General features: G+C 47.4%; 1 protein-coding gene and 1 pseudogene across 1 annotated transcript in view; one reads left to right on the forward strand and one right to left on the reverse strand.

Annotated features, from left to right (window-relative positions):
* Positions 1–16,005, forward strand: part of LOC111143574 (chromosome unknown C1orf228 homolog) — a 39,384-nt gene extending 23,379 nt beyond the window's left edge. Inside the window, exons 7-11 of the mRNA XM_022497398.1 lie at positions 14,583–14,705; positions 14,794–14,866; positions 15,004–15,133; positions 15,212–15,289; positions 15,728–16,005. Coding sequence (XP_022353106.1) covers positions 14,583–14,705; positions 14,794–14,866; positions 15,004–15,133; positions 15,212–15,289; positions 15,728–15,976 — 653 coding nt within the window. The 3' untranslated portion in view covers positions 15,977–16,005. The remainder of the gene's footprint in view (positions 1–14,582; positions 14,706–14,793; positions 14,867–15,003; positions 15,134–15,211; positions 15,290–15,727) is intronic.
* Positions 16,006–24,816: 8,811 nt separating this feature from the next.
* LOC111143673 lies at positions 24,817–25,056 on the reverse strand (annotated as a pseudogene).
* Between the last annotated feature and the right edge of the window lie 1,515 nt (positions 25,057–26,571).

The following is a 26,571-nucleotide window of genomic DNA, read 5'->3' on the forward strand; positions in this document are numbered from 1 at the left end:
CATAAGATCTCATTTAAAAAAAAATTTTTTTTATTTGACAGAGATAACAAGTAGGCAGAGAGGCAGGCACGGAGAGGGGAAGGGAAGCAGGTTCCCTGCTGAGCAGAGAGCCCCCCAGGGTCCTGAGCCAAAGGCAGAGGCTTTAACCCACTGAGCCACCCAGGCGCCCCAAAATCTCATTTTTAAAACTACACCTTTTGCGCCATAGAACCTTGTGCCTTTACTTTCCTCTTCTGAGCTAACCCATATCAGGAGGTATGTGGCTGTGTAAGAGGCCACCTCTCCCTGTGACTTCATGTGATTTCTGGCTGTGTAAGAGGCCACTTCTCCATGTGACTTCATTGAACAACAGTCACAAGACTCTGATGTCAAAGGAGAGTTTCAAATAAAAGTCTGCTGAATATTCTTAAAATATATGTTATTTCCCCAAAATCATATACTTCAACTACCACACTTTATTCACTGTTCCTAAGTTTTATTTACAGTCTGCCGTAGTTGTTTGTTTTTAAATAGGAAGTCATTGGAGAGCACTCCTTTCTTTTTTTTAAAGATTTTATTTATTTGACAGAGAGAGATCACAAGTAGGCAGAGAGACAGACAGGGGGCGGGGGGAGCAGGCTCCCTGATGAGCAGAGAGCCCGATGCAGGGCTTGATCCCAGGACCCCGAAATCATGACCTCAGCGGAAGGCACAGGCCTTAACCCACTGAGCCACCCAGGCGCCCAGGGAGCACTCCTTTCTAATGGCCCAGTTTGCCCGGCCCTCAGAACCTCCGTGTCCGCCCTAGCCTGGCCTGGCACCCTCTCCCCTCAGGAGCCCGGGGTGGTGGTCGGTGCTTCCCTCAGAGGCCCGCACACAGCGGGGTTGGACTCAGGGAGCCTGGCGTGGAAGAGAAGATTCCCATGGAAGATGCTACATTCTTTTTTTTTTTTTTTTTTAAGATTTTATTTATTTACTTGACAGACAGAGATCACAAATAGGCAGAGAGGCAGGTGAGGTTGGGGTGGGGGCGGGAGCAAGCCAGGACCCCGAGATCATGACTTGAGCTGAAAGCAGAGGCTCAACCCGCTGAGCCACCCAGGCGCCCTACACTACAGTCATTCTTAATTGAGCAGTACATACACTACTAGAGCACATAACATTCATTCCTTTATCAACTGGCTTTTTTCAAAGAAATAGTGTATAAAATATGCTTTTTTTGTGTTTCAACAGTGGGCTTTGAACAGGCTGTGATGAAAGAGGTAAGGAGATGTACACGATTCAGAGATAGAATGCAGTTGGTCAGGAAGCTCCTTGACACTGGTCTCTTCTTTTTTTTTTTTTTTTTTTATTTATTTGACACAGAGAGAGAGACATCACAAGTAGGCAGAGAGGCAGGCAGAGGTGGAGGGGGAAGCAGGCTCCCCGCAGAGCGGAGAGCCCAATGTGGGGCTAGATCCCAGGACCCTGAGATCAGGACCTGAGCCGAAGGCAGAGGCTTAACCCACTGAGCCACCCAGGCGCCCCGACACTGGTCTCTTCTTGTAATAGCAACTCGCCAAATGTATTCTCACTCCTGCCCGCCCGGAAAGGAGGCAAACCTGTGCATGGACGCTCCCTGAAGCACACTTCTCACATGTGGCCAGCAGGTGGCAGTCGCGTGGAAGTGAAGACCGAGAACTGGGACTCGGGTTTCCCAAGGCTCTAGGAACAAAAAATTATAAAACAAACTTCCTCCGTGCTGAGTGCCTTAGAAATAGTCGCATGCTGGGGTGCCTGGATGGCACAGTTAGTTAAGCGAACGATTTTTGGTCTTGGCGCAGGTGATGAGATCAGGGTGGTGAGATCAAGCCCAGTCCCCAGCCCCAAGTGGGCTTAAGACTCTACCTCAACCCCTGCCCACCCCCCCCCCCGACCAAAATAAATCTCAGAAAGGAAAGGAGGGTGGAAGGAGAGAAGGAGAGAAGGAAGGGAGGAAGGGAGGGAGGAAGGGGGGAGGAGGGAGGGAGGGAAATAGTCGCATGCCATCACCACAGTTCCCAGGTGCAACGCGATTTCTAAGTTTCCGTCTGTCCAAAGAATACTGAGCTGCGACCCTATCTCCTATTCACTGTGATTCCCAGGGCAAGTCATTTGTTCAGGGTTTCTTCAGCTCTCAGACAGTGTTAGGGTACGGAACCGACCACCCCTCAATTAGACAGAGAACACTCTCGATAATGCAAGTCACACAGCGAGGTTTATTTCCAGGTAGCTGGGGTCCAAGTATCCGCCCGGCGCAGCGGGTTTCAACAAGGACCCTGAGCACTCAAAGCCAAGGGTTTATATAGCATTTTCAAGGCACTTCTTCATAGCTACATACATATCTTGCGCCCCACTTTGACAGTTTAACTTTGTTTAAACTTTTGCCACCCCGGTTTCACCCTGGAGCCATCCTGGCGGTTAAATGAGATTTAGGTTTAGAAGAAATTTAACTTTATTTACATTTCCTTCTGCCTCAGCCTCCTTCAGTTTTATGGTGCGACCTTAGACCTTGAGGAACTGACCCATTTGTCTCTGGAAATTGGGCCATTGAAGAGATGGCCTTTTTGTTGTAAATCACCAGGACATTTGCAAACCAAGGGAGATTCCGGTCTAGCAGGATTGTGATCTCTGCAAGTTAACTATTTGTTTTTCTTTAACATTTGGTCCCTGTGGCACCACCACCTAACCGCCCTGGTGGTATATGATTAAGTTGTTTTTTCAGGTTTTAGCTACTTTCTCTTGTCTCAAGTCACGTACGCCCTGCGGGCTGCTTAGGGAAACTCAGTAAAAATGGCTTCCCGGCCTTCAGGATGGCCATTCTTATGCTAACCCACTCTTACAGTGCAAGGTGCCAGCTTTTGCTTTGCCAAGATGGCTGTACTTATGTCAGGGCTAGACTCGAGGTGGGTACAGCCTTGTTTTTCTTGGCCTCCACACCTGGAGCTGGTGTCCAGGACTTGTTTTTAAGTCCCCTGGGGGAAGGGAAGCAGGGACAGTTTAAGGGTTAAACAACAAAGTTATTGTTTAACTTCAATGGAAGCCTCTGGCTAAAATAGAAATATAAAATAGGTCCTTACAACAGGTGATCAAGGAACTTTCTTCCCAGGCTGACAGGCTGTGGGTTCTGTGGTTCCTCTTTGGATTGGAGGATTCCCTTCTTCTGCACTGAAGTTTCCATGAGTGTCAGTGGGCCACCCTTTGCCTCTGTTTTGTCTACTGCTGTTCCAGTCAGCACAAAGCACTGTAGCTGACACGGACGACCAGTTCGTCAAATGAAAGCGTGGGCCGGTGGAGCTGCTTCTCAGCCTCCCCTCAGGGCATGACCTCTCCGTGGCTCTCACCCTCCTGATCACACTCTGCCCTGAATACTCGGGTCTCTTCCTTCCCCAACCCAGAACTCTCCTAGTTTCCCCCTCTCTCTCTGGAAACTGCTGCTCAGTCCTTTGTACATTCCCGTCCCTCCACCAGCCCCTTACGTGCAGGTTCTTTTTCTCTCAGGATTCAATCCCAGGTCCCCTGCTCTTCTCTTTCCGTTCTGTGGTACCTCATCTACTCCCACGGTTTTAGGGACCACCGACAGTGACAGAAACACGAGTGGCTGGCCTTTATAAGGTGTCCACTCCACATTAGGTACGCCTCCAGCTCTCTACTCGGTAATCCTCACAACAAGCTGACAAAGTAGGCACAATTGTTATTCCCATTTTGTGGCCTATGGGCAGAGCAGTTGAGTGACCTCTGTCCAGCTCACACTGCTCTCCTGAGCTCCATCTCGTTGTTTCCATTTGCCTTCTGATCATCTCGCCTCGGATGTGACAGACCATGTTCAGAACTGGACGCCTGAGATTCCAGCTCCAAGGTCCCAATCCCAGTGAAAAGCACCCAGTGCTTGGAAATGTAGGTCATTGTCATCTCTTCCTGCTTCCCGCCTCCAACCAACTTCTACCAAGACCAGTCAACTCTAACTCCTTAATATCGTCCAGATCTCCCTATAGTTCATTCTGTCTCCACTGCTGTAACTTATGTCTCTATATTTCTCACCTCTAAACCAATCTCCATCTCTCTAGCATGGTGCCCACGCTGTCTATCCTCCTCGTCCTCCAACGGAGCTGAGGCAGCGGAGCTTAGAAGTGAAGAGTACAAGCTTTGGAATCCAACAAGTTGTTCTACTTTTTAGCTGATTGGCCTTGGGCAAAATACTCAACGTTTTTGAGTCAGTTTCCTCTGAAATGAAAGACAGAGGGGCGCCTGGGTGGCTCAGTCAGTTGAGCATCTGACTGTTCATTTCAGCTGAGGTCATGATCTCAGGGTCGTGGGATCAAGCCCCGCATCAGGCTCCATGCTCAGTGCAGAGTCTGCTTGGGATTCTCTCTCTCCCTCTGCCCCTCCCCCTGCTCACCTGTGTGCATGTGCGTGCTCTCTCTAAATAATTTTTTTAAATGTTTGAAATAAAAGACAAGAAAAAACACCTGCCCTATAGGGTGGTTGGCACGTGCCAAGTCCTCAGAAGCCAGTCTGTCTCCTCAGGCTTAGCTCTCACTCTGTGACCCAACCCCCCATGTCCCAGCCAGACCTCCCTGCTTGCCTGGCCATAAGGTGGGATGCACTTGCCACATTCTTCATTCCTGTCCCTCCCTTCTCGTCCATGGCTTTGTCAGCTCATGTGTCACCATCTCCAAGAGAGCCTTCTCCAGAGTCTCTATCCCCCAGTTCCTCAACTTACCCTCACACCAACCTGACTTCCTTTCTGTTCTCATGGCTCTTACAATACAACAGCATACATACCAGTTTCCTTACTCGTATCTGCCATTAAACTGTGTCATCCCTGAGGACAGGGTTTGTGTCTTCGTCATCCTCATAGCCCTAGCACAGGGGTCTGGCACATGGAAGATGGTGAGTGAGTATTTTGCTAGATAAATGAATGAATCGGGGCACCTGGGTGGCTCAGTGGGTTAATCCTCTGCCTTCAGCTCAGGTCATGATCTCAGGGTCCTAGGATCGAGCCCCACATGGGGTTTCCTGATCCTCAGGGAGCCTGCTTCTCCCTCTGCCTGCCACTCTCCCTGCTTGTGTTCTCTCCCTCTCTCTCTCTTTCAAAACAAATAAATAAAATCTTTTAAAAAAATAAGATAAATAAACCAATGAATTAATCAGTGACTGATCCAATTTAGGACAGTTGGGTGTTGTCAGCAACACAGGCTTTTGGCAAAGCTGCCAAAGACAGTAATCCCCTTTGCTTTCTGAATGGCTCTGCTATGCTTCCGACCTAGACCAGTGGGTAAAGAGTTGTAATTGGCGGGCAGAGACTAGCCCTTTCACTTTGGGGGTAAACATAGACAGCTGTGAATTTTAAAACTCAACCAAAAATGATTCAGTGGGGGCGCCTGGGTAGCTCAGTGGGTTAAAGCCTCTGCCTTCGGCTCAGGTCATGATCGCAGGGTCCTGGGATCGAGCCCCACATCAGGCTCTCTGCTCAGCAGAGCACCTGCTTCCTCCTCTCTCTTCTGCCTGCCTCTCTGCCTACTTGTGATCTCAGTCTGTCAAATAAATAAAATATTTTTTTAAAAAATAGAAACTTTTTCACCATTAAAAAAAAAATGATTCAGTGAATAAATCTTCATTTTTCTGAGAAGTTTCAATGTTGCAGATATACCAGCAATGAAGGCTTAAGCATTTAGGATAAAGTGAGTAAGCAAAAGCAGATATTTGCCTCCTGGAGAACTTGGTCTTACGTGGGCAGAGAATACCATGTGTGGTCAGAGAAATTTCATAAAAATATTTTCACTCATTCTTTCCACCCTGAGTATTTTGAGTCATTTCTTGCTGCAGGAGAACTCTCTTAAGCATAGGCAAGTGTTTTTCCCGGGTGTCCCGGCAGTCAGGTACTGCCAGCTTGTGGCCTGGAAGGGCCCAACTCCTAAGGTGAGGCAAGGTGTGCTGCGGCAGCCTGGGCCCAGCAGAGTTGGGCATGAGGGTGTGCTGACCACGCAGATCCGAAACCCCACTAATTCAAAAAGAAGGAAGAAAGTTTCACAACCAAACAGTAAGAGAACAGGGTGAGAAAGACTTGGGGGTTTCATGCACCAGGCTAGCATCCCAGGCTACAGTTTGTTCCAAGTGGGAGAATGTTTGGGGAAAGCCAGGGAGGGTCATGAGCTGGTCCCTCTCCCTCTGTGATTCCAAGTTAGAACCCCATCTGTTCAAGCGGAGGCTGAAGTTGGGGGGTGCCACTGGGATTGGGAGGGCTCTCCTGGAAGACCTGGAAGGAAAAGAAAGCCCAGCAGCAAGCAGTAGCTGAACATCCTAGGAAGTGTTTCTTCATGAAGCAGCGGTTTCTGAATCAGGTTGCTCCAGAGAGAAAAGGGGCTGCCGTACAAGGCTCGTCCCTGGAATACTAAACACCAGGAGGGGTTGCGGGGATGTCCTTAAGAGCCCTTCTGCCAGAGAGTAAATCTTTGATTCTGTGATTGGGAAAAACAGGCAGAGAAAAGACTGGCTTCGTGCGGGGCTTCAGGACAGGGCCTCTGTGTGCTCTGTGGCTCTGCAGTGTGGCTGGATGGGACGCTCCCCCCACCCCCACCCCGACCCAGAACTTGAGACAAGGGCAGTCTGAGGGAGGCCTGACTCACCAGCCCAAATTGGTTCTCCTTCCTGCCAAAGAGCACTCTGAGTCCTGGAGAGAAGTCAGCCCCCCTCCTTCTGGGAGTGTTGGCCGCTGGCCACGCTCAGCACCAGGCAGGAGAAGAGTGTATGGAGTCTGAGACCCAGGATGGGGCTGCTGGCTGCCTCTCCAGCCTCTGCCTCCAGGTGAACAGGCCACTCACTGAGCTGCTGGGGACTGTCGGTGACAGTCTTCCGACAAGACCAGAAGTCACCAGCACATGTCTGTGGTTAGGCACCATAGGCATGTTTGTAGTTAAGTTAGTAAAGCTTGCAAGGGCTGCACACAGCCTGTAGACACCCGTTCCATGCGCTCTGCAGATCTGTGCGCTCCTGTCACTGGCCCCTGGTCCCCTGCGCCTCGTCCCCCACTGCGCAGGAGGGGCTGCAGTCCCTTCACCTTTCCGTGCGCCTGCCTTCTCTGCCGCGAGTACTCAGGCGTGTGGCTCAGTTCTAGGCTGACGAGGAAGCATAAGGTCCTGGCTTCCAAGTGTTCTCTCAGAGTTGGCCATGGCGGGGCTGGAAGGATGGCCTTGCGCCATCTCCAGCCTGTGAAGGGGCAGGGCCAGGCACAGTTCCCAGGCTCAGGGCAGACGAGGGCCGCAGCGGGCCGTGCAGAGCCTCTCCTGAGGTCATCTCCCACCAGGCTGGCAGTTTCCACGGTCTTGGGCTGCCATCACCTCAATAGTCTCTAGCGCGCGGGAATGCGGAATCCAGCCAATTCTCTTCAACTTTTATGGACTGGACTGGTTTGAGGCTCGGGGGAGGCAGAGGCGCCTCAGATATGTTTACTGGTGTTCACAGTAGTGGAGAGGCTATTACTGGATGACAGCAGGACTCCATGGTGAGCAAATGGCCAGAGATACAGGACACCTACTCCTCAGTGGTCCAGAGTGGAGGCAGAGGGAGAACAGGCCAGACAAAGCTACTTGAAATCTAGTTGCTGAGGTGAGTCTAGAAGAATAGGTAACAATAGGCAGGTGAAGAAGACTCTTTTTTCTGATAATGGTAGGCTAGGAAATTTGGATATTGAGTCGCTTTTAGTCACAACACTTCTGATACCAAATGCGGGGAGGGGATTTCCACACCAAGCAATTGTCCAATTCTCCACAGACATCAGTCAGGTACCCTACAATTCAATTCAATTCTGACACTAACTACCCAGAGTTAGCCTCAGACTCCACAGGTTTGGAGACAGTTTGAGACTCCACGGCACCTCAAGACTGCCCTTACTTCAAATGCCAGTCACAAGTATTAGGTCCCCATGTTATTCATCCTTCTGTCCAACTTGGCTACAAAGCCAGGGGATTCATGCAAGCCTTCCTCCCTTTCAAGTTCAGTCATTTGCTGGAACAACTCACAGAACTCAGGAAAGCATTTTGCTTAATATTAACAGTTTAGTAGTAGAAGGGATACAGCTCAGGAGCAGGAAAACGGAAGATATGTATAGGGCAAGGTGTGGGTTGGGGGACTGCTCTAGGCACACCACCCTCCCACACTGCAGTGCATTCACCCATCCAGAATTCTCTAGACCTATCATTTCAGGGTTTTTATGGAGGTTTCACTAGGTAGGCATGGTTATTGGTGATTGATGAGCAAATCATTGGGTATTGGTGATTAATTCACTCTCCAGGCCCTCTCCCCTCCCTAGAGGTCAGGAGATTGAGCTAAATGTTCCAATCTTGTAATCATGCCTTGGTCTTTCTACTGATCAGCCCCCAGGCTCCCAGTCAGTTATTTCATTTAACATATAAAGAGTCCTAGTTATTTCATTTAACATATAAAGGACACTTCACATTCTGGAGATTCCAAGGGTTTTTCCGAATGTGTACTAAGAGCCAGGGGCAAAAATCAAGTATCTATTCACCATCATACCATAAATATCTAAAAGGAAATTTGTAATCTTCTTAATAATAAAGAGCAGGGGTGCCTGGCTGGCTCAGTCAGCAAAGCATGTGACTCGATCTCAGGGTTGAGAGTTCAAGCCCCACATTGGGCATGGAGCCTACAAAAAAACCATACAGTAAGCAATTACCAGACCAAAACCTAGGGGAAGGTGAGAACCCAGAATCATAAGTCCAGCACTCAAACCTGAGGCCACTTTCTGATCCTGAAGAAACTAAGCAGTATCAAATGGCAGGAAAGAAGGTACCCAGGGCCTGCCCCAGGTGGGAGGTGTGATTCCTCAAGCATAAATACATTAATCTGGGACCCGGGAAGACAAAGCCCTCAAGATAAGGATGAGCCAGAAGTAAGCTGGTTCTCAAATGACCTTGCATGGACTGAACAACCAACTGTGTGGTCCAGGAAACCTCAAGTTTTGAACTTGGACAAAAATGGTTCAGAATAGTTAGTGCCCAGGTAGCCAATAGAAAGGGAAATGCTCTTTGGAAGAAATATCTTCATCCTAGCTCTGAAGTTTTTTCCGGCAATTAATTTTGCAAATATAAGGCCAACCCAGGGACTCCTGGATGGTTCAGTCAAGCATCTGCATTTGGCTCAGGTCATGATTCCAGGGTCTTGGGATTGAGTCCCACATTGGGCTCCTTGCTCAGCTGGGAGCCTGCTTCTCCTTCTACCCCTCCCCCTGCTCATGCTTGCTTTCTCTCTCTCTCTTTCTCTCTCTCTCAGATAAATAAAATCTTTTAAAAAATACAACAGCTAAAAGTTATTACTCAATGTACACATTTAACAGTAGAGTAGACACAGATGAAGAGAAAATTAGTAACCTGGGAGAGAGGAAGAAAAGTAAGGATAAGAGTGAGAATATCTAATAGAGGCAAAGAGAAAAAAAAAAAAAAAAAGAATAGGCAGCACCATTAAGAAGACAATGATGGACAATTGTCAAGAACTGATGAAAGACACCAACCCACAAAAAAGTCTAAAAAAGTTAAATCAAAATAAATCTACACAAAATGACTCAAGTATGTACTATCTCCAAGAAATTCACTTCAAATAAAAGAATATAGGCAGACTGAAAGTAAAAAGATAGAAAAAGATATTTCATGAAAGTACTAATGAAAGGAAAATAGGAGTATCTCTGTTAATATCAGACAAAATAGGGATGCCTGGGTGGCTCAGTCAGTTAAGCGTCTGACTTTGGCTCAGGTCATGATCCTAGTGTTCTGGGATCCAGCCCCACCTCAGGCTCCCTGCTCAGTGGGGAGCCTACTTCTCCCTCTCCCTCTGTAGCTCCCCTTGCTTGTGCTGTCTCTCTCTCACTCTCTCTCAAATAAAATCTTTAAACAATAATAAAAGAAAAAGAAATAAAAGGAAAATGAGTAAGTATATTAGAACTCAACATCATCAACCAGTAGGATATAATAGACATTTATAGAACACAACTCTAGGGGTGCCTGGGTGGCTCAGTTGGTTAACCATCTGCCTTCAGCTCAGGTCATGGTCCCGGGGTCCTAGAATCGAGCCCTGTGTTGGGCTCTCTGCTCAGCGGGGCGCCTGCTTCTCCCCCTGCGTGATACTCTGCCTGCTTGTGCTCTTTCTCTGTCAAATAAATAAATAAAATCTTAAAAAAAAAAAAAAAAAAAAGCACTCGGGGCACCTGGGTGGCTCAGTGGGTTAAGCCTCTGCCTTCGGCTCAGGTCATGATTCCAGGGTCCTGGGATCGAGCCCCACATCGGGCTCTCTGCTCCTCAGGGAACCTGCTTCCTCCTCTCTCTCTGCCTACTTGTGATCTCTGTCAAACAAATAAATAAAATCTAAAAAAAAAGCACAGATCAATATCCATCATCAATATAGATGCAAAAATCCTCAACAAAAGATTAGCAAGTAGGGGGCGCCTGGGTGGCTCAGTTGTTAAGCATCTGCCTTCGGCTCAGGTCATAATCCCAGGGTCCTGGGATCCAGCCCTGCATCTAGCCCCCTGCTCGGCGGGAAGCCTGCTTCTCCCTCTCCCACTCCCCCTACTTGTGTTCCCTCTCTTGCTGTGTCTCTCTGTCAAATAAATAAATCTTTTAAAAAAAGATTAGCAATTAGGATTCAGCAATATGTAAAAAGAATCACACACCATGACCAATTGGAGTTTTTTCCAGGAATGCAAGGTTGGTTCAATATTCAAAAAAAATCAATCAATTTAATCTACCAAATTAACAGGCTAAAAAAGAAAACTTACATTATTACATAATCAGTGCAGAAAATGCATTTGACAAAGTCAGCACCTGTTGATGATAAAAACCCTCAGGAAAATAGAACTAGAAAACTTCCCCAACGTGATTAAAAAAAAAAAAAAATCTACCAAAAATCTACACCTAACTTTATACTTAATAATGAAACATTGAACACTTTGCCCCTAAGTTCAGGAACAAACCAAGAATGTCTACTGAAGGATTACTACTAGCAAAAGAAAAACGATCCTAGTAGACAATTCTCTACAGGTTTGTCATATTTCTGTGTGTCTTTTAAGTAAAATACCGACTGCTCTTTGTCCCAGACTATCTTTTCAAGGATATTGATGAGCAAACAGTTTTGGAAAATAAATATATTTCCCCCTTTAGAGCAAAAGGCAGGCATGCTTACTGACTGTAACATTTAGGTTCTCTGAGATAAGTGTTTCTCATTGTAGTGCACACCACTATACAAGCAGGCATCCATGTGTGTTACCCCCAGAGGACTTGAGGGCAAAAGAATTTGATCCAGAAGAGAAAAGTCACATAATCAATATGAAGAATATAAAAAAAGACACCACTAAAAATGCTACACACATTAAAATGATAAAAAGATATCATGAACTTATTTCAATGTTTGAAAATGTAGATGAAAACTGCTAGAAATTATAACCTACCAAAACGGACTTCTGAAGAAAGAGAAAACATAAATAGTCCTCTAACCATTAAAAAAAAAAATCAGCATTTTGAAAAAGATTTTATTTATTTGACAGAGAGAGACACAGAGAGAGAGGGAACATAAGCAAGGGAAGTGGGAGAGGGAGAAGCAGGTTTTCCACTGAGCTGGGAGCCAGATGAAGGGCTCAATCCCAGGACCCCAGGATCATGACCTGAGCTGAAGGCAGCTGCCCAACGGGCTGAGCCACCCAGGTGCCCTGAATCAGTATTTCTTTTCTAAAATCAGCTTTAGAGAATTCTATCAGACATTCAAGATAAAATTCTTGTCTTACAGAAACTCTTGTCAAGATTAGAAAAAGAGAATACAAACCCCAACTCATTTTCTAAGGTTAGCCTAATCTTTTTTAAGGTTAGCCTAATCTTAATATAAAAATCCATCAATGATAGCATGCAAAAGAGAAACTATACACCAATCTTACTCATGAAGATAGCTGCAAAAACTCTACACAAAATATTAGCAAATTGAATCTAGCAGCATATGCCAGGGATAATATGTCATCTAGAAATGCACATATAGGGGCGCCTGGGTGGCTCAGTCTGTTAAAGCCTCTGCCTTCAGCTCAGGTCATGATCTCAGGGTCCTGGGATGGAGCCCCGCATCGGGCTCTCTGCTCAGCGGGGAGCCTGCTTCCTCCTCTGTGCCTGCCTCTCTGCCTACTTGTGATCTGTCAAATAAATAAATAAAATCTTAAAAAAAAATGCACATATATCATCTTAATAGGAAATAAGTCTAAAAATTTAATGTCTGTCCAATAAGAGATATCTACAAAAAACTGTGACAAATGCCATACCTAACAGATGAAACATTGGAAACTTCTCCTTTGAGCTCAGAAATGAGGCAAACTTGCAAACACTCCTCTCCCCAGAAATCTTTAGTAAAAGGGGACACATTTAATTTGAAGAGATACCAGAGTGTACTTAGCTTATGTTTGCCACTTTTTCTGTAATTAACTAGTTCTCCAAGACTGGTGTCTGTTCCTGTGCTGCGGTGCTACTGCTAGGAAAATTTGTGAAAGGGATTTTTGGAAAAGACATATGTTGGTCCAAGAAAACAAGGAAATGTGCAGTTTTTAACAGAAATGTAGTAGGGAGGATGGCACCCATGGGTATGCAAATGAGCCCGCTGGGTGAGATGGTAGGGTTTGGCCAGTAGCGCAGGGTCACAGCTGACCCACCCACTGCCCCGAGTGGGAGGGGTCCAAAACATTTTTTTAAGGGGCCGTGGGTGGCTTAGCTGGTTAAGTATGGGATTCTCTGTTTCACCCCAAATCACGATCTTTTGAGTTGTAGGACCCACCTGCCTTACGTTCCTAGATCTCTGAGAAGGCTGCTTGAAAGATACTCCTGCTCACTCTGATTCCTCTTAACTCATGCGTGCGCTCTAAGCAAGTCTTTTATTCTCTTAACTCGTGCGTGCGCTCTAAACAAGTCTTCTAGAACAATACTTACAGACTTGGGGGGGGGGGGGAAGAAGACAGCATATTTTAAAATGTTGCTCAACTCTAGGAAGCCTTGGAGCCCCAAAAAGCAGTGTTGCTTAACTTTTAAGTTAAAGTTTTTACTACTTCTTTATCAAGACAAGAACCTATTTTTGACACAAACAGTTGGCCTTACCTAAGTAAGGCCTCCAAAAATTGCACTATCAATTCTCTAATGTTTCATTCCGCAAACACTCTTGACGTTTATGCCAAAAAGCCAATTAAAGCAGAAAAGAAACACTGTATGGAAAAATCTGCGCCCATCCTCACGGATACTGGCTGATCCCCCTATGCTTGCGGTGCCTTTACACCTACCAGCAAACGCTTTTCTTCCATGGCAGAGAATTATCTCAAGCATATCCTTACTGGGCAAAACTTTCCTGACAGGGACATAAAAGGTTAATTTTCACTATTCGAAGAGATATTAGTGGTAATAGTTCCCATGTGTCTATTATGAGTCCTGGTATGTAAATGAGCTAGTCAGGGAACTACGCTTCCCGACGTCTTAGCTCCCCCTAGCTCCCCCTCGCTCCCCCCCGCTCCCCCCCGCTCCCCCTAGCTCCCCCTAGCTCCCCCTAGCGTAGAGAGGACCCCGCACCTGACTACCCAGCTGGGCAACAGCATGTTTTGTCTTTTCTGTCTTCCATGTAGCAAGCATGTGAGATTAAAATAACACTTATCCCAGTGTCCCATCACTTGACCAACTTCCCCTGCCCTCTTCCAGCTCTGTCTTTGTGATTTCCTCTTGACAAAACTATTCCTGGAGCAAAAGGCGTTTAGAGCAGCCTTGCCCAAAGACTGGGGTAATGCTGAAATGAATAAATGGCTGCAAAGTATCTATAGGAAAACCCCCCTCCATTAACTCTAGTTCCTTCCTCCTTCCTAAACAAGTGTTTCCTTTATGCTCCCACATCCTTCCTGGCCATAGTATCTTAACTGAAGTGCTTTATCTCTATGCCTCGTTTCCTGGGACCTATAATGGGTTAACGAGACGGTGTCATTGCAAAGCAAAGCTCTTTTGGTTATGGTGAGCTTCAATGGGATGCTGTGTGGAAAGCCTAGGGAAAGAAGGGATCCATATATGGTTTGTCAGAAACTACTGCAGTCTACCCGGCTTCAACCCTTCTCACTCTCTGCCACACATCCTCCACCCACTTGCTCTGTCTCCCTCACTCCTGGGTCTTGTCCCATCCTTTCTCCCCTTGAAGACCTAGCCCCTCCCACCTCCGTGACACCTCAGTGGGGCCTCCAGCTCTGACAGCCTCTTAGTCTCCTTGATGGGTAGGCTCACCGTCCAACCTTTCTTCCTCCCTCTGTAGCTAGTTCTGTGAAGGGAGAGTGAGGGGAATGAGGCTCGACCCCCTCCTCCTCCTCTTAGCCCCAGATCCAGCAGGACTGTGGTGTTGCCTCCCCAGCTTCTCCCACACACATCTTGCATGGTGCTGGCCAGTAAAAGGTGCTAGGAAAAGTGCAGGAAGGGGATGGGGGTAAAAGGAAGCAACTTGGTTCAAGGGGGTCTTTGCTTGCTTGGTGGGGGTGGGGGCGGTTTGGAGCGTCAGGCCTCCCCAGGTTCTCTGCCCTTCAACAGCCATCGAGCTGATCAAGGACCTGGTCAACTACGACGTGTGCCAGACGCTGCTCAAGGGCCTGGTGGAGCTGCTGATACCGTCCGTCAAGGAGACCAGAAAACTGCAGCCCAAGATCCTCAACGGTAGGGAGTCGCTCAGATTGAGGCTGGGGGGCTGGGGGTGGGGGGTGGGATGCAGGTCCTCCCGCCTCACGGCCGCCCCCTCCGCCAGACTCCTTGGTTCCCCAGCTCACCGCCCACCTGCCGGTGTTCTTGCAGCAGGCCGCGGCGGCCAAGGCCATCGGGTAAGCGGGCAGGGGGAATGGGGATGGGGGTGGAATGCGGCAAGCCAGCTGGCGGGGCCCGCGGGGCCCGGAGGGGCTCGGGCCGCCCGGCGCCGGAGGGTCCCAAGGGCTCGCCGCCGCCCGAATTCCCGGCCCAGGGTCCTGGCGCGCAGCAACACGAGCATCGCGGAGGAGATGCTGCACCTGCGCGTGGTGCACAGCCTGTTAGCCGCCATGGGCAACTCGGACCACTGCAACAGCCAGCGGCAGGCCAGCCTCACGCTGGAGGTGAGCGGCTGGACGGCGGGTGGGTGGGCCCCAGGCGAGGGCACCGCAGTCACCTCGCCGCCCCGCCCGCCGTCGCAGTACTTCGTGCAGATGTTCCCGGTGGTGGAGGAGCACGTCCGCCGGTCCATGGGAGAGGAGCTCTACCAGCTCTTCCTTGTAAGCGTCCCCACCCCCAAGGGTCGGGGCCCCACGGGAAGGTGCCGCCTCCACAGCGTCCCTCCCCCGGGCCACACCCCCTACGCCCGCTGCGCCCGGGGGCCCGCCGCTGGAGGGACCTCCCGGGCTTGGGCTCCTCCCCACCTCCCGGCGTGGTTCCGTTCCCTTCCCGGCCCTTCGGGTCAGCCCCAGAGCCTGCCGCAAGCCTCCGCCCCGCGCCCACTTCCAAGTCCAGACTGACGTGGGACCCCAGCAGGTGCCCCTTGCTCCTGTCCTCAGAGCAATGCCGAGGACTTGTACATGAAAATAGATAGCATTCAGGCGGACATCTTGGCGGCCAACAAAGTCAATGTTTCCAAAGGTGAGTGGGGGAGGGAGGGGACCTGGAGCAGAGGTGCAGCGGACACCCAGACTCAGGCTCGCCTCTCTTGCTTCCAGTATTACACCAAAGTGGCGTCCCCCGCAGCAACACTACCTTTTATCTTGAAGCTCATGACAAGGATCAGCTGGATTACATCTCATACTTCCAGAAGGAGGATATGGAGGGAAAGGAGTAACGGAGCCTCTGAGGCAATCCAGAAAGGTCCGGGCTGTGTTTCAGGAAGCCTGGGAGAAGGATCCTGGGGTCACGCTCACGGTGACCCCACTGGCCCTAGGTGGGAGGCTGAGGGTTGGGCCTGCCTGTAGGGGAGAGGGAGAGCTGCCTGCTGGCAGGAATTCAATAAATAGTCTTGCTATCTGTCTGTTCTCTCTGTAGCGGGGAGGGCAAATTAAATAAGAGCTTTGTTGGGCCGGGGTGCCTCTGCTCATCCAGCTTGCCCGGATGGAAGGAACATCAACGTTCTGGAAGATTTAAGGACATAGCCTGAGGAGAGACCCTCACCTCTGCTTCCTACTGGCCGTCCCCTGCACACTCACCTGCTTGTTCTCCGGTTACTTCCTCCTTCTCTTTTGCGGATTCATCCTCTCAACCCAGCTTCTTTCAAACTGGAGTGACCTTGAGGCTCTTTATTTTTTCACCCTGTTGATCTCATCCAGTCCCTAGACTTTAAATGCCATTTATATGCCATTGACTCCCACATGTCCATTTCCAGTTAAATCTTTCCACCTCTTTGTGTCCAAAACTGGACTCCTGATCTGTGCCACCCTCCCCAGCTCGACTGATGGCAACTCATTTCTTTCTGCCACTCAGAACAAAATAGCATTCTCCTTAATGTTTCTCTTCAACATCTGCATCCCGTTCTGTTGATTTTACCTTCCAAATATATCCAGAATCCAACCAAATCTCACTACTCTGTTGCTAATATCCTAATCTGAGCCACCGTTGTTTTTCCTGCTTTGTTTTTCCACCATTGTTTAAACTTCCCTAGAGGCCTTTCTACCCCATTCTCTTTTCAATACAGCAGCCAAATATATAAAATATATATATATTTGAGAGCAAGAGAGCACAAGCAAGGGGATGGGGCAGGGGGAAAGGGAGAAATGGGCTCCAGGCTGAGCAGGGAGCCCTATGTGGGGCGATCATGACTTGAGTGGAAGGCAGACACTTAACCAACTAGCCACCCAGGCGCTCCCCAAGGTAGTCCTTTTAAACTTAGATTCTGTTACTGCTGAAAACCTTGCAGGGATCTCCATTTCAAGAACAGTAAACCTAAATCCCTTCCTGTGGCCTGCAGAGAGGGCCATAGGCAGTCTAGTCTCCCATGATCTCTGAACTGTCTCCTAATTTTCTCTTCCTCCTTCACTGGATAGTATAGCTATATGGTTCTTAGAACCTATAGTTCTTGTCACCTCAGCTATATAGCTACATGGTGAACTCCCTCAACTTGCAACTCTATATAAAAGTCACTGTCTCTTGGGACGCCTGGGTGGCTCAGTTGGTTGAGCAGCTGCCTTCAGCTCAGGTCATGATCCCAGCGTCCTGGGATCGAGTCCCACATCGGGCTCCTTGCTCAGCAAGGGAGCCTGCTTCTCCCTCTGCCTCTGCCTGCCATTCTGTCTGCCTGTGCTTGCTCTCTCTCCCTCTCTCTCTCTCTGACAAATAAATAAATAAAATCTTTAAAAAAAAAAAAAAAAAAAAAGTCACCGTCTCAGTGAGGGCTGCTAATACTACCACGGCATATACTCTGGTCCCCAAGCCCCTTATGCTGCTATTTTTTTTTTCCCACAACACTTAGTACTTTGCATATGGTCTCTCTCTCCACCTGTATGTAAGCTCAACTAAGGGGTATTTTTGTTCTTTACTAATACATTCCAAACACTGAGAACAATGCTTGGCATGCCCGTGTTAATGACCGAGGTAATTGTGAGGAAATTGTCGTCAAATCAGAGGAAACGAAGTCAGATAGCAGTAATTCTGCAGGTGGCCACAAGAGGGCATCATCGGTCCCTGATAATGTTAAATCTAAGACAGCCCAGACTTTCCCTCAAACTGACTGACTGAGCTTTGAGAGAAGTTAACAAAATATATAGTTAAGCTTTCATAAAAGTAAGTGGTTTTTCTGGTTTTTTTTAATAATTTTTTTTTAATTTTATTTATTTGACAGAGATCACAAGTAGGCAGAGAGAGGAGGAAGCAGGCTCCCTGCGGAGCAGAAAACCGGATGCGGATGCGGGCTCCATCCCAGGACCCTGAGATCATGACCTGAGCCGAACGCAGAGGCTTAACCTACTGAGCCACCCAGGCGCCCCTGGTTTTTCTGTTTTAAAGAAGTGTTTCTTGGGGCACCTGGGTGGCTCAGTGGGTTAAAGCCTCTGCTTTCGGCTCAGGTCATGATCCCAGGGTCCTGGGGTCGAGCCCCACACCAGGCTCTCTGCTCAGCAAGGAGCCTGCTTCCCCCTCTCTCTCTCTGCCTGCCTCTCTGACTACTTGTGATCTCTCTCTGTCAAATAAATAAATAAAATAAAATAAAATAAAAAAAGAAGTGTTTCTTTGTAGTCTTCAGATGGCCTTTGTTTGTAGAATGATGATAAAAAGTTACCCTAGAAATTTTTTGGAAATTTGAATAATCGGGAAATCCAAAAATCTGGAAGCCACTGTTCTAAGGTGACCATAGTTTAATAAAAACAATGGAGGGGTGCCTGGGTGGCTCAGTCGTTAAGCGTCTGCCTTCGGCTCAGGTCATGATCCCAGAGTCCTGGGATTGAGCCCGGCATTGGGCTCCCTGCTCTGCAAGGAGCCTGCTTCCCCCTCTCCCACTCTCCCTGCTTGCATTCCCTCTCTTGCTGTTTCTCTCTGTCAAATAAATAAAATCTTAAAAAAAAAAAAAAAAGGAACTTTTAAAATTGAATCAAGTATAATATATATATGTAAATCATACACATTACATGGGATTTATTAATACATATTTCCCCCACTGTTTACAAGTTCAAAGCTACAAAGAGTTGAAAGAAAAATACAGTGAATAGGGCTCCTGGGTGGCTCAGATGGTTGGGTGTCTGCCTTCGGCTTGGGTCATAATCTAAAGGTCGTGGGATGGAGCCCTGCATTAGGCTCCCTGCTCCTTGGAGAGACTGCTTCTGCCTCTGCCTTTGCCTCTCTCTGTCTCTGTCTCTCATGAATAGAAAAATAAAAATTTTTTTTGAAAATGCAGTGAATACCTGTATACCTGTCACTCATGGACATATTTACATTCTCTCTCTGTTTACTGAACCACTGGAAAATTTCAGTTATTGAGGCACATGGCTGGCTCAGTCGATAGAGCATGCAGCTCTTGATCTCATGGTCCTGAGTTCAAGCTGCACATTCAGAGTAGAGATTACTTTTTATTTTTTATTTTTTAAAAGATTTTATTTATTTATTTGACAGACAGAGATCACAAGTAGGCAGAGAGGCAGGCAGAGAGAGAGAGAGAGAGAGAGAGAGAGAGAGAGAGAGGAGGAAGCAGGCTCCCTGCAGAGCAGAGAGCCCGATGTGGGGCTGGATCCCAGGACCCTGGGATCATGACCCGAGCCGAAGGCAGAGGCTTTAACCCACTGAGCCACCCAGGCACCCCTAGAGATTACTTTTTAAAAACCAAGCTTTGGGGGCACCTGGGTGGCTCAGTGGGTTAAAGCCTTTGCCTTCGGCTCGGGTCATGATCCCAGGGTCCTGTGATCGAGCCCCATATCCAGCTCTCTGCTCAGTGGGGAGCCTGCTTCCTCCTCTCTGTCTGCCTGCCTCTCTGCCTCCTTGTGATCTGTCAAATAAATAAATATTTATAAAAAAATAAAAACCAGGGGCGCCTGGGTGGCTCAGTGGGTTAAGCCTCTGCCTTCGGCTCAGGTCATGGTCTCAGGGTCCTGGGATCGAGCCCCACATCGGGCTCTCTGCTCAGCAGAGAGCCTGCTTCCCTTCCTCTCTCTCTCTGCCCGCCTCTCTGCCTACTTGTGATCTCTGTCTGTCAAATAACTAAATAAAATCTTTAAAAAAATAAATTAAAAAAAAAAAACCCAAGCTTCAGATATCATGACATGTCACCACTAAATACTTAACATTATGTTTTTACTAAGAATAAGGACATTCTCCTACATAATTACAGTATCATTATTTTGGTGGTCTGAGTAACGGTCCCCAAATACGTCCACATCCTATGCCTGGAACCTGTGAATATGTTACTTCACATGGTAAAAAGAATTTTGTGGTTGTGATTAAAGTAAGGGTCTTGAGATGGGGAGATTATTCTGAATTAGCCAGGTGGACCAGAGATAATCACAAGAGTCCTTTTAATAATTACAGAGGGAGGCAGGAGGATCCAGAGTTAGAACAGGAGATGACAGGACAGAAGCAAAAGAGAGTGATGTGAAGGCGTCACATACAGGCAGCTTCTAGAAACTGAATGAGGCAAGGAAACAGTCTCCTCTGAAGTCTCTAGAAGGAAGGCAACACCTTCATTTTAGACTGCTGACCTACAGAACTGTAAAGAGAAAAGTTTGTGTTATATCACCAAGTTTGTAGTTACTTGTTAGAACAGCAACCAGAAAACCTATACAATTACAAATATCTGAAATAGAGTGCATATGAAAATTTCCACAACTGTCCCCAAAATGTACCTTCTGTTTGCTTTCTCTTTTTTAAAAATTTATTTTGGGGGCACCTGGATGGCTCAGTCTTTTTTTATTTTTTATTTTATTTTTTTTAAGATTTTATTTATTTATTTGACAGAGAGAGAGAGAGATCACAAGTAGGCAGAGAGGCAGGCAGAGAGAGGAGGAAGCAGGCTCACTGCTGAGCAGAGAGCCCAATGCAGGGCTGGATCCCAGGACCCTGAGATCATGACCTGAGCGGAAGGCAGAGGCCTAACCCACTGAGCCACCCAGGCGCCCCCTCAGTCTTTTTTTATTTATTTTATTATTTTTTTTTTTATTTGACAGAGAGAGAGAGAGATCACAAGTAGGCAGAGAGGCAGGCAGAGATAGAGGAAGGGAAGCAGGCTCCCTGCTGAGCAGATAGCCGGATGTGGGGCTCGATCCCAGGACTCCGGGATCATGACCTGAGCTGAAGGCAGAGGCTTTAACCCACTGAGCCACCCAGGCGCCCCTCTTTTTTTAAATAAAAAAATAAATTTATTTAGATTTATTTTAGAGAGTGTGCATGAGTGGGGGAGGGGCTGAGAGAGGCAGAGAAGCAGACGCCCCCTGAACGCATAGCTGGATGGGGGGACTCCATCCCAAGATGCTGAGATCAAGACCCAAACAGAAGCCAAGAATAGGAGACTTAACCCACTGAGCTACCCGGGTGCCCCCGACCTTGAACTTTAAAAGTTTTATTGGGGGGACGTCTGGGTGGCTCAGTGGGTTAAAGCCTCTGTCTTCGGCTCAGATCGTGATCCCAGGATCCTGGGATCGAGCCCTGCATCAGGCGGGGAGCCTGCTTCCTCCTCTCTCTGCCTGCTTCTCTGACTACTTGTGATCTCTGTCAAATAAATAAAATCTTTTTTTATTGGGGGATGGGGGGTACACCTGGGTGGCTCAGTGGGTTAAGGTCTCTGCCTGCGGCTCAGGTCATAATCCCAGAGTCCCGGGATCAAGCCCTGAATCGGGCTCCCTGCTGACGGGGAGCCTGCTTCCCCCGCCTTATCCCTGCCTGCCTCTCTGCCTACTTGTGATCTCTGTCAAATAAATCTTTAAAAGAAAAAAAAGAAGTGTTAATTCAGGGGGACCCAGGTGGCTCGGTTGGGTGTCTGCCTTCCTCTCAGATCAGGATCCCACCGTCGGATGAGGAGGCCCCAACATGGGGCTCCTTTCTCAGTGGGGGAGCCTGCTTCTTCTCCCTGCAGCTGCTCCCCTGTTTTTGCTGTCAAATTTCTTAAAGGAAAAACCTGAAGTTAAAAAAGTTTTGTTCAAAACCTCAGCAAAAACGACTAAGAGATATTCCGTTAGTAGAAAACACGTACTGTGTGACTGCTGCACACCCACTTGGTGCAAAACACAGAAACCAACGCAAGTTAATATTTGTTAACCTCCCACCTATGCGAACCGTAAATTTAAAAAGTGCAGCTTTTTTCTTTTTTTTTTCTTTGAAGATTTTATTTATTTACTTGAAACAGAGATCAAAAGTAGACAGAAAGGCAGACATAGAGAGAAAGTAGAAAGCAGACTCCCCGCTAAGCAGAGAGCCCGATGCGGGTCTCGATCCCAATACCCTGAGATCATAACCTAAGCTGAAAGCAAAGACCCAAACCACTAAGCCACCCAGGAGCTCCAAATAGTGCAACTCTTTATTGGGAGTATTATCAACAACAACAACAATAACACACCGAACAAATATTTCAAAGCCAAGTCTGACTTTTTACACACATAAGTAAGCCCTGCATACGCAAGGCCTCAAAAAATTGGGTAAACACTCAGAATTGTTCCTCTCCACGGAAATCTTTAGTAAAAGGCGAAAGATTTATACGATCTGAAGAGAAACCAGAGTATGCTCTCTAGATCTCTCACACAGCCCTCGGGTGACTGTCACTCCTAGAACAGCAATGGTAATTACTTATCCAAAAGAGCCACGGACATCTGCCTTTATCTCAGTCAATTCTGTGATAGCAGTCTGATTTCTGGAGGGGGGGAAAAAAGTCGAAAGAAAAAGAAAAATCTAGCCGTTTTAAAATAAGAAATACCATGTGTGCAGGGCATTGTGGGTATGTAAATGACGCTTAGTTACCACTCTCCGGTTGCCGGAAATGCCTTAGTTCGTTTTCCTGCTAGGCCTAGAGCCACCACCTGGGTGGGGGCAGGGCAGAAGCCAGATTTGCAGGGAAGTAAGACGCCCGATTTAGTCTCATTTTATTTTTTTTGTTTTCATTTTGTTTTATAATTGACACTCCAAGGTAAAATTTATCTTGAATTAAAAATTAAATTTGACCTTTTTTAAGTCTTGAAAATAATTGTTTTCATCCATTCATTCAACAAAAATGTCTTGAACACTGTGTCAAACCCTGTGCTGGGCCTTAGGAATGTATGGTGAGCACGGATTACAGAATGTTCAGTGACACATGGGCCAAGCGTGGAAGAATTCATCAAAGCAGGATGGTGAGCGCATTCAGGGCAGCACCATAAGCAGTCTGAGCCGGGATAGTGAAAAGGCAAGTGGCTAAGGACCAAGGACCTGATTTTTTTTTTTTTTTTTAATTTATTTGACAGACAGAGATCACAAGTAGGCAGAGAGGCAGGCAGAGAGAGAGGAGAGGAAGCAGGCTCCCTGCTGAGCAGAGAGCCCGATGCGGGGCTCGATCCCAGGACCCTGGGATCATGACCTGAGCCGAAGGCAGAGACTTTAACCCACTGAGCCACCCAGGCGCCCCCAGGGACCTGATTTTGATGGGCCTTCAATGCCAAGCAAAGACCTTCGACTCACCTTGAGGGCCGTGAGCAGCAACTGAAACTCTTTAAAGGACAACGTGATCAGATTAGTGGTTTGAAGCAGCATCAGCATCACCTGTGTTATTGGTGTTATGAGTTGAATTGTGTCTTCCCAAATTCATTTGTTGAAGTCTTTACTCCCGGTATCTCAGAGTGTGACTATTTGGAAATAGGGTCATTCCAGGTGTGATTAGTTGAGGCTTCCAGAACTGTGTAGACATTTCTGTGGTTTAAGCCACCCAGTCTGGGGTGCTTTGTTATGGAACTCTAGAAAATACACCTGGGTACTTGCTAGATATGCAAATTATCAGGCCCCACCCCCAGGCCTACGGAATCAGAAAAGCGGGGGAGGGGGGGCGGGGGAGAGCAGGGGAAGAATCTAAGCGTCTGGGTGAACAATTCTCGCGTGATTCTGCTGCGGGCTATATTGCGAACCACACTGAACACCCACCACTCCGGCTCAAGTTTGAACACCCACTCAGTTTGGAGAGTATAGCCAGCAAGAAAGCCTGAGAGAAATAAATGATGGCCCAGACTGCCCTAGGAAGGAAGGCAAGGGGAGGAGAGGCAAGCCACTCAGATCCCTGGAGCACAGTGGCAGGGGCGGCTGGGTGGCTCGGTCTGTTAGGCGTCTGCCTTCCGTTCAGGTCTGGATCCCAGAGTCGTGGGATCCAGCCCCACACTGGGCTTCTTGCTCAGCAGTGAGTCTGTTTCTCCCTCTCCTTCTGCCCCTCCCCCTGCTCGCTCGCTCTCTCTCAAATAAGTAAAAATCTAAAACACGCACACAGTGGTCTACGTGTGCAATTAATTAGGAAGGCTGGGGGGAAACCAGGAGCGTGCACCAAAACGAAACCAAGGGCGGAAAGACGTTTCAGGAAAAGAGTCTTCCCTTCTGTCCCATACGGGAGATGGGGCGGCAAGGTCCACAGGCTTCCCCAGCCGGGCAGTTGCCGGCGACCTAGCCAGAGGGGTTTCCAGGGAGCTGGGAGCTGGCGGGTGAGCGGAGGTCAGGAAGCAGGCGGGCGGCGCAGACAGCTCTAGGGACAACGCTGGCCCTGAAAAATCAAGAGACCAGGAAACGGGTTCTGGAAAGGCGGGAAATCTGCTCGGCGGGGAGCCTGCTTCCCCCTCTCTCTGTCTGCCTACTTGTGACCTCTCTGTCAAATAAATAAAATCTTTAAAAAAAAAAAAAAAAAGTGACATGTTTCAGAATGCCTGGGTGGCTCAGTCCGTTAAGCGTCTGCCTTCAACTGAGGTCATGATCCCGGGATCTGGGGATCCAGACCCATATCAGGCTCCTTGCTCATTTGAGTCTGCTTCTCCCTCTGCCTGGGGCTTCTCCCGCTTGTGCTCTCTTGCTCTCTCTCTCTCTCTCTGGCAAATAAATAAAAAAAAATCTTAGAATTTTTTTTTAAAAAGTGACATGTTTCTTTTGTGCTAATATGACTCCTCTGAATGACCTAACTAGATTAACTGGTCACTAGTAATTTGGTTACCAGGCAAATTGAGCCCACAAGAAAGGAAGCCAATATTTAAATTACCAGGTTATTGTCTGACCCATTTAGATTTATTTTCAACATAAGCATATAAACTCAATGCGAGATGCCTAACTAAAGCAAGCACCAGCAAAAAAAACCAAGATAGTTTTTCTTCTTCTAAGGTTTAGGCTTTGCCCAGAATTCCTTATACATGAACTAGCCCATACCTAGGGTCATTGCTCCTACAACAAAGCCTTGGGCTGCCATATGCACATGGATCAGGTGAACAGACATTTTAGTATTTCTCCCACTCTTCAGTTTATGTAAAACATATACAACAATTGTTGCAAACCCCACCATTCCAATGGGAACGAACGGTGCCTCTCTAGCTTTTCGGATAAGTTTAGATCCCTGATCTTCATCATACGAAGGAGAAACATCTGTGCCAGTTGACATAGTGGAGGAAGAATCCTCCTACCATGACAGGACTTAGGCTCTAACTCATCATGTGACTCTTGATCTCGGGGTTGTGAGTTCAAGCCCAACATTGCACAGAGAGATTACTTAAAAAAGAAAAGATAAATACCAATGAATATGGAAAAACATATGTACAAGTGATTATTTTTAATAATGCAGTATTATTTTTTAGAAGATTTATTTATTTATTTGACGGGTGAGTGGAAGGGCAGAAGGTCTAGAGAGAACCCTGAAGCAGACCTCCCAGTGAGCACGGAGCCGGATGTGGCACTTGATCCCAGGATCCCAAGAGTTCATGATCTGAGCTGAAAGGAAGTCAGCTGCTTAATGGACTGAGCCACCCAGGCACCCCAGATGCAGTATTATTTGTAAAAGCAAAATGCTGCTAAATAATTAAAATTCCTACCTACAGGGACTGTTTATAGTTTATCTGCACAGCGGAGTAGTATGAAGCCCCCACCCCCAAAAATAAGGAGATCTCTAAAGACTGATATTGAACAATTTCCAGGATACATTATTGGGTGATTCAGGTAAGGTGAGGTGTATCTTTTGTTACGGGAAATAAACTAGGGGCCCCTGGGTGGCTGAGTCAGTTAAGTGCCTGCCTTCAGCTCAGGTCATGATCTCCAGGTCCTGGGATCAAGCCCCATGGCTCCCTGCTCAGCAGGAAGTCTCCTTCCTTCTCTCTCTCTCCCTCTGCCCCCTCCTCCCTGCTTGTTCTCTCTCTCTGTCTCTCAAATAAATAAAATCTTTTCCATTTTTTTATTTTAAAAAAATTTTTTTTAATAAAATCTTTTTTTTTTTTTTTTAATGGGGGTGCACCTGGGTGGCTCAGTTGTTAAGTGGCTGCCTTCAGCTCAGGTCACAATCCCAGGGTCCTGGGATCGAGGCCTACATCGGGCTCCCTGCTCAGCGGGGCGCCTGCTTCTCCCTCTGCTGCTCCCCTGCTTGTGTTCCCTCTCTCTCTCTGTCTCTCTCTGTCAAATAAATAAATAAAATCTTAAAAAAAAAAAAAGGGAAATAAGCTATGTGTTTGTTTGTCATTATTATAATTATTATTTCCAAACAGAATCACGGATTAAACCAGAAACTAATGAACACAGGGTAAGAGGGAATGAGGTGGAAAGGATGAGGACCAGAGTGACTTCTCTGAGTTTATATATTTTTATGGTTTCAGTAGGCAGCTAAAAGACTACATTTCCCAGCCTCCCTGGATCCCTATAATCACCATGTGACTAAGTTCAAGTTAAAGTAGAGGTGGAAATATTATAAGTAGATGTAAATAAAAGTATCCTAAGTCTCTGGAAAGTATTTCTGAGACTATGGGGGGGGGTATGTGGTACGGTGAGCACTGCCTGATGAATCACAGACCTGTACCCCTGAAACAAACAATACATTATAGGTTAAAAAAAAAAGTATTTCTGAGACTTTGAACAGGATGGAGTAACTCTTCCTTTACCTTTCTTTTACCTGCTTCCTGAGCAGGGGGCTGGG

Source organism: Enhydra lutris, unplaced genomic scaffold, assembly GCF_002288905.1.
Source record: "Enhydra lutris kenyoni isolate GAN:26980312 unplaced genomic scaffold, ASM228890v2 scaffoldscaffold9, whole genome shotgun sequence".
NCBI classification, from domain to species: Eukaryota; Metazoa; Chordata; class Mammalia; order Carnivora; family Mustelidae; genus Enhydra; species Enhydra lutris.